Raw genomic sequence first — 8798 nt, 5'->3', positions numbered from 1 at the left:
GTTCCATTAGGATACTGATTTTAATTATACGCGTGATATCAAACTCTCACGTATTTTTATTTTTGATTTTGAAGGGACTAACGATGATCTAGCAGTGAAAAAGAAGAATTTTGTCTCGTCTCAAAGAACGGGTTCAAGTCTTGAGCGATAAACGTTACGGCCATATATATATATGCTACTCTGTTAATTAATCTGTTTACGTGTAACATAGAGACTTTTAACCTTTCATTTTGAAACTTAAGATCATTTTTACTACGATTTTCAAGACTTATATAAGTTGGAGATATCTCTCTGTTGTCAATAAACCATGGCTAATTACAATATACCGTAATATTACTAATATCCCTAACATTCTAACAACATCAACATCAACATCAACATCAACCAGACTACATCATGTGAACTACGGAGTATATACATATTCAGCGAGGTATAACGTCATAAAATATGGGGTATTCTCTCGTGTACCCCTGAACTTTTTCGTTTTTTATGGTGTACCCCTCGTTTTTCACAAAAAAACTTTCACCGACAATAATTCTCTGTTACGATAATTTTTTTTTTTCAAACCAATTATCTCGTCAAGGCCTTCAATTTGAAAAAAAAAAAATCACCACTTTTTAAACACGTAGCCGGTAGTTATGGTTGGTCAAACATTTTTTAACGAATAAACCGAAAAAAAAGTTTAACGTATTCTGAACTTGTAGCCAAGAGTTATTAACGGTCAAAGTTTTTTTGCATGAAAAGAGGGGTATATCATAGCAAATGAAAAAGTTGAGGGGGTACACGAGAGAATATCCCAAACAATATCTATATCGGTTCTACCCTATAGATCTTGCACTACATAAGAAGTAAGAAACTCTTCACTTATTATTACAAACACAAATATGTATGTGAATAATTTTATACAAACATGTGAAAATGAAATGATTTAACGTTTTATGATTGTACAGCTGCCAAAAAAAAAAAAAAAAAAAAAAATTATAATAGTACTCCAGAATGCAGGGTCTAAAGTCTATGATTTACCCATACACGAACTAATTAAAATAGTATTTCCTCTATCCCGATCAATAATTTATACTTGCTTTATTTCCTCCTCATAAAAAAACACCTTTTGACATTAATTAATCAGTTGCTTGAGGTAAGACGAGATTCCTCTTTTTCACGGCTAAATCATCGTCAGTCCCTTCAAAAGAAAAAATACGAGAAAGTTATTTCACGCATATAATTGAAAACAATATCTTAATGGAACTTATTTTTCTGTTGCCAAAATAATGTAAATATCAATAAAATTCAAACAGAGTAACTCTGCATCGACTCGTCACTCGTGTACATGAAAAATTTGTGTTCTCCGGAAGGACCGTGCTCCTTACACCTAAAGGCAATCTACCAAATGGAATTATTATAATGACTTGGGTGTAAGGAGTACGGTCCTCCGGAGGACACAAATATTTTCCGTGTGCATACTACATAGTCATGGTGGATGATGAACATGGGATCAACCTAAATTCTTAGGTATTCCTTGAATCCTTACTAATTAAACTACCGGGTAAATTCTAGTATGTAGATCTTCGGAAAGACGGTCACTTAATAAATTCCTTTTATTGGAAGACCAATTACTATTTGAAGCAAACATGGTACCAAAAGCCATCAAATATAGGTATGTATGACAAAAATTGGGTACTATAAAAAAAAGTCATAAAATACAATAACAGCTAACATGTACCAAATAGAAGAGTCATTTTGTACCACCATTAGTAATAAAAGGGATACGAAGAAATGATCTCACAATAACTTAGTAGTGAGAGACCATCTTTCTCGAGATTTTGTGATAACTTAAATTATAAATTCTTATTTTAGACGGGCTGTTTTCCCGTCTGAAATAAGACGGATAAAATGTTGCCATTTTTTAAGAAAATGTAATCATTTAATCCATAAAATATTATGACTAGAGCTGTCACTTTTTACCCTAAAAATGATGTAAAAAATAATGGTAACATGTTATGAGAAAATAACAACATTTTATTGTAAAATGAAGACATATTGTCCGTCTTATTTCAGACGAGAAACAGCCGTCTGAAGAAAAACGCACTGTTCAAGGTTATATGAAAATTTTCTAACTTTCGAAATGGTAATACCTTTGAGAGATATAACAGCAAGAATTTTATCATTAGAGTAATCTCTTAGTAACCCAAGTAATGGCTGTCCACCAAGCTCTGCCATGCCAACTTGATACATACTTGAAGTACTAGACTCCATGTCCATGGCGTTAAACAATATGTAGAAGAAGTTACCACCTTTGAGGCTATAACAAGCCGAGTCGATTAGCCTCTCTAGCTTGAGCTTTCCGTTCTACAAAAGGTTCACAATCAGACATTGAACTCAAAACTATCATAAAAAAGTTAAAAACCTTTCAGTATAATTTACCAATGAGAAAATGATTCCATGTGTTGTGATTCATTATTTATTTGAACTTTAATTCAGAAGCACTACCAAAGTGTTTCAAAAAAGAGTTATAGTGACGTAGGGTCTGCTTTTGGCCTAGAGAAATTTTAAAATTAAATGGATTCTCTATCGTTCTGCTTAAAGAATATAATATGAAACTTCATACACCTTAAAGTTCATAGGACGAAAAGAGATTTTTTGAGACCCTGATACTCATTAAGCCTAGCATTCAATAGGCTGGGTATTCATCTTATCAATATTAAAAAGGTTCTATTTGAAAACACCTGAATCATACCAAATTAGAACTAATTGTCAGGCATTCAACGGGTTTTTCCGTATTTCTGTTTTATAAAAAGTGATCACTGAAAAAATTAGTCAATGCTCATATAAACTAGTCACTATGTAACAAAAAGTTAGACCTGGCAAAACGAGTTAATGGGTCGGGCTAATTCAGGTCGGGTTGGGACGGGTCATTTTGGGTTTCGGGTCTGTTGTCAGGTCTGTTTCGGGTCAAGCGGGACTGGTTGTGCAGGTCATTTTCGGGTCAATGAATAATAGAGAAATAGTCATTTCAAGTTTTTGACTATTTTCGGTTCAATTATAGTAATATTTTGTCGGGTCATTTTCGGGTTTGGTGGTTTCAATTCGAGTCATTTTCAGGTCGGGCCAGTACAGGTCAAGAAAGGCCGGGTCATGTTCGGGTCGGGTCGGGTTTTTGGGTGATGCCGTTCGGGTCATTTCGGGTCCCGGGTAAGCTTTTTCGGATCGGGACAATCAGACTAGGTTGCTTTTGCCAGATCTACAAAAAGTCATCTATTTATCAAAAAGTAATCCCACCATCATCCATAACTTTTATTTGTGACCACTAAATCATTTAATGATAATCTAAACAGTTAAAAAGAAATAGAGACAAAAGATAATGGAGAGGATCAAAATGGAATAAAACCTGGGTAAGATTGTTATATTGATTGATAGCTGCTGTGGCATGATTATTGGCCTCCATATCTTCGGGGACAACCTCGCCCTTCAACATTGTTCGTTCATACGTCTTCGGATTCGGATTAAAGCACTGATTATTATAACCAATATATCAATAAATATAAGGGTAAATTATCAATAACTCTCTTTTAAAATACACTTTATAAAATTTACTTTCTTTTAAAAAAAAAATTAAAAATTACACCCAGAATAATGCAAAAATTTAAAAATTGCAACCAAACCTCTATTTTTACATTTTTATGACAAAAATGCCCCTAAGTTTCTATTCTCATATAACGAATATGATGGTGGATTTTGGGTGGAGGATTGTGGTGGTTTACCGTGGAGTCCTTGGGTAGTAGAAAGGCGGGTAGAGTTGTAATGGAGGTCGATAAACATATGAAAAATAAAAAAATGAGGGGCATTTTTGTCATAAAAATGCAAAAATATAGGTTAGGGAGCAATTTTAAAAAATTTGCAATATTTTGGGTGTAATTTTTAAATTTTTTTTAAAAGGGAGTAAATTTTAAAAGCGTATTTTAAAAGGGAATTTTTGATAATTTACTCTAAATATAATTTGTAATTTACAGATTTCACCCTATAGAAATGACCAGTAAAATTAGGTCAAACATACTCTAAATAAATTTTGACTAACCAAACAACTCCGTTTTTTCGAATTCTAGAGATTTTCCAATTCACTTGACAACCGAACCATACCTTATATTATCAAATTATGATAAAACCGTTGTATATGAAAAACTCAGTTAATAGATCCTACAATCAGCTGTACCCAGTTATACGCTCTAGAATCTGAGTTGCTCTAGAATCTGAGTTATATAATAAAGTTTTCGAGTTTTTTTTAAAGAAGTCGAGTTATAACATAAAATTTCTGAACTAAGTCACTTAAACATAAAAAAAAATTAACTTTAAGAAAACTCAAAAAAAATTAACTTTAAGAAAGCTCAAAAAAAAGAGAGAAAAGGATGAGAATCAAACCCCAACACCACGGTAATTTCGACACGTATCATGGAAACTAAGTAAAAAATTATACGAAAGATAATCGTGAATCTTCAGGGAGGTAGTATCAAATTCAACGAAACATGAATTTGCAAAATCAAGAGGATCAGGACCAATAATACTGCAGTAATACGATAACTGAGGAGGGCTGCCGTGAGGGTGAGGCTTTGTTTTTGGTGTTTTGATTGATTTTTCATGTTTTATTTCTGGTGATTTGATTGCTTTTTTTTGTAAAACACTAGAATTTATTCCCATTTTATTACAATTCTCAAAAGGTTTTAGAACGCCCACAACCCCTTCAATGCTGCAAGCCTGCAATGGTATTTATATTGTACAATTCTCAAAAGGTTTTAGACCGTCATATCCGTCTGAAATTGTCAGACGGATATCATTTTCTTTCACCAAAAACCCATTTAGGGTGTGAGTGAGAAAGCACATGCCCATGTGCTTCTCACTTATGAGAAGTCTTATTACGATCTGAAATAAGACGGTCTGAAGCAAGACGGACTGCCAAAATAATGGGTAATTCTTTTATCACAAAATCTCGTTGGGTCACTATTCATCACAAGCTGAATACGAATAGTGCTCTCTCACAATATGCAAATGACACTATCCATGAGGTACTCCATTTTCCCTCACTTGTCTTGTTATGAGAGGAGCAGTATACGTCTTCAGCTTGTGACGGATAGTGTCCGTCACAAACAAAACCAACTATTCTTTTATAGTTCGTCTTTTATAGTTCGTCATATAGATGGAGTATATAATAGGCATATATAGAGAATTATTCGAGTATGATTATTTTCAAGTAGTCTGAAATCTCAATGCGTGAAATTAATTCATTTGGTTCGACACTATAATATCTTTGGCGCTACTTCCTTTGTTTTTTTATACTAGTTATTGATCAGCGCCCTAATGGACGCGGTGTCCTAATGTGTGATGTTGTTGTTGAGCTCCGATTCTGATTATGTTAGTGTAATTTATTCTTCACATCGTATACGAAGGAATACAAATTCAACATTTTTTTTTCAATGTAGTACGTAGTACTCCCTCCGTTCCGGTCATTTGTTGTTCTTTGATTTTTGGCACAAAGACCAAAAAAATAGGAGAGTCAATTACTAAATGACATGTGGACCAAATTGAGTGTGAATGACCAAATTGTTTATCAAATGTATTCTTAATATAGAAAGGACAACAAATGAATGAGACACCCCAAAATGAAAAAGGACAACAAATGATCGGGACGGAGGGAGTATATAACACCAATACTTTTATGAAAATGTTACATAAACATATACGGAGTAGTTAAGATTCTATTTGTATATAATTACTCGCTCCTAGTTAAGGTTTTCTTCCCCTTTGATATGGGTTTAGGAGATGATTAAAGAATGAATAAAGGAAGATGGTGGGGTTTGTGAATTGGAGAGAATAATGAATAATTAGGAATTAAATAAGTAATTGTGAGTTAGGTGGGGTTTGGTGATAGGAGATATGGATGAATAAAATAAGAGTAAAAGTTAGGTGAGGTTTGGTGATAGGAGAGGGATGAATAAAATAAGAGTAAAAATTTCCAAATAAGAAAGGGGAACAAAACCTGAATAATCCGTTTTAGAAAATCTATCTATCTATATTATTAAATGAAGCTTTTTTCAGAGCACGTGGTAGTTCCCAAGTTTTTTAAAACACTAAATTTAAAAATTAATATAGAATATTGAACTTGATAAGATATAAGATTGTCTTTTTTTTTTTCACAAAATCTCATTGAAGACGGCGATATCCGTCACAAGCTGAAGACGGATACCATTTCTTCTCACAAAATACCCATGAGAGGCAAGTGGGGAAGCACATGGGAGATGCCCCACCTTGTCCCCTCTCCCTTTTTGTGAGAGGTCTTCAGCTTGTGACGGGATTAGCCCGTCACAAGCAAGACGCTTTGTTTTTTTTTTGGTGTGGATAAGATATAAGATTATATAGAATAATATTTTGTACCTAGCAAGCTTTAAGCCAAATTCTTGATTTTTAACAATATTAGTAATAGAAATCAAGACAAAATATTATATTAGAGTTTGAGTTTAATAAAAACGGGAGCACAATTAAAGGCATAATTAGCAATGCATATAAAAGGCATACATCCTCCGCATAGAATAGCCTCCAAAATCATACCCCTACCCTTTTTCATTCACCTTGAGTTTTTTTTAAAAAAAAATTAATTTATTTTTCATATCTTCAATGTCGATGCTATTATAATCGTGTGATTTAATTTACTAAACATGTACTCCGTATATTACTTTGGTTGCAGAATTGTAGGTAGACAAAGGCTGTGAAGAGAAAAGGCGAAAGCTACCGTATTGAAGTAAGACCATCAAACTTGAAGTAAGACCGTCAAACTTTTATTTTGTATTATGTTTTGTTTCGTTAGTTACCGATTCCATGGTCATAACTTACTCACTCCATTTCCATCAACAATTTACGTTTTTATTTTATTTATATTTGGACGTCTTGGTTATATATATTGATAGTATAATAATATTTGTGAAATTTTAATAGAATATTGTATAATTTTTTTTTTGAATATATTCTATGAAAATTTGGAGCATGCAAGTTCTCTAAGGTTTGGTTCATTATTTATTTACATCACATTTTATATTTTACCATCAAGTTTGATAAAATTATACGGAGTAGGAGTACATTAGAGATTTGCTAAAAAAACAAAACTTTGCTTCCAAGTAACAATGAAGGCTTTTTTACAATAACTATTTTTTTAAAAAAAAAAAATAGATGAATGAATAAATCATTAGATCTTAATTCTGCATTGTGTTTAATTTTTAGTGTAGCATTAGTGTGATATTTTCGCTTTAAAATTTAAAATTAGATCGTTTTCTCACAAGTCTTTTTACAGAGTAATTTTTACATTAAGTTTACTAATAATCTTAAGTCCCTAACATGTTGTGTGGTTTTGATTTCAGGTTTTTTTACTCTCTTTCGTTTCAGTTATATTTAGTACCTTTTTGAGAATGTTTTAAGAAAAGTCATATTGTGTAAAAATAATTAGTCCAGTATACGGTGGTTTTACCTGAACGAGTCAAGCCGATATAACGTTAGAGTTGGCTCGAAAAGTTCACGAGCAACTCAAATTTTTGTGATCGATTAGATAATATATTTCTATTATTTTATAAAAAAGTATATTTTTTGTATCATCTTATGAAATATTCTTATGATTAATTTGTATATATAAATTCCGAGAAGAATAAGAAGATTATAAGGGATAAAGTTTAATCTTTGAAAAAGTTATCAACTTAATGCATGTTAAAATAAACAACATCATAACATTTGTCTTTTAGAATTTAGTACGTCTTCTTTACCCATATCATGTAAAGTGAAACCTTCATTTTTTTGGCAAATCTAATAATTTGGGCATTACAACGTTAACTTTCTAAAGAGTTTATACATATTGGAAGCTAAAGATTATTATTATGAGTTACAATCCATAGAGAAAGATTCTTACTACGTATAGCACCTCCCCTAAAAAGGAAGGATATTAATAGGGATGCGATTGATGTCTAATAATACGGTACATATTGTGTAAGACGGTTTATATTGTGAGACAGTCCTTATATTGTGAGACAGTCCTTCTATATAAAAAGCACTCAGTTATTAATAGTAATAAATAAATGGTTTCCTTACACAAAAAAACAGTCTTTCCGTAAAACCGTTTTATACTCTAGAATTTGTGCTGATACGGAGTAATACACTATTTTTAGTTGTTGGTTAATTGTTTTCTATTTTGAGAATTGTCTACAGTTTTGACTCTTGAAAATTGTAAGTTTACAAATGTGTTTTACTCCTACCAGCTTTAAAGTTGAATCGTCTAATTGTACCAATCTTGAAGATTGTATTTTACATTTTGTGCATTCAATTAAAAACAAAAAAGTTGAAGGTAGCACATCCGATGTATGTTTTTTTTTTCTCATCAATTCTATCAATTGAATTATTTGCGTATATTTTGTGGTAGGACACAAGAAATACATATAATCCTATTCAAGTTAAAAAAAATTATATGAAGTATATCTTTTTTTTAGAACTACAGGCGGAATTTAATACAACATCTTAAGAAAATTTCTACTATTCTATTATATAAATCGTACGTGCATTTGACTATTTGAGGATACTAAAATGTACGAGTAATAGTTAATTCATCTGTCGTACTACCCAAGACACAGACTCACGTTATAGCGTTATACACACTCCAAAAGATTGCTCTTGAAGAGACTTAAACCTGAGTCTCTTGGGATTATATACCCATTTTTCTATAAGTTAATCTCCTATAACTTCAGTTCAGCTCATATAAGTTCAGTGCAGAAAAA

General features: G+C 32.0%; 1 protein-coding gene across 1 annotated transcript; it reads right to left on the bottom strand.

Annotated features, from left to right (window-relative positions):
* Positions 1-839: 839 nt before the first annotated feature.
* On the bottom strand, positions 840-4720 carry LOC141622705 (uncharacterized). The gene is made up of 4 exons (XM_074438713.1): positions 4417-4720; positions 3389-3511; positions 2136-2349; positions 840-1183 (listed from the first exon to the last, which is right to left on the bottom strand). Exons 1-4 carry the CDS (start codon positions 4690-4692, stop codon positions 1122-1124), a joined length of 675 nt encoding a protein of 224 aa, XP_074294814.1. The 5' UTR covers positions 4693-4720; the 3' UTR covers positions 840-1121.
* Between the last annotated feature and the right edge of the window lie 4078 nt (positions 4721-8798).

This window comes from Silene latifolia, chromosome X, assembly GCF_048544455.1.
Source record: "Silene latifolia isolate original U9 population chromosome X, ASM4854445v1, whole genome shotgun sequence".
In the NCBI taxonomy this organism is placed as follows: domain Eukaryota; kingdom Viridiplantae; phylum Streptophyta; class Magnoliopsida; order Caryophyllales; family Caryophyllaceae; genus Silene; species Silene latifolia.
The sequence above is the reverse complement of the archived record's forward strand: the minus strand, read 5'-3'. Positions and strand labels throughout refer to the sequence as shown.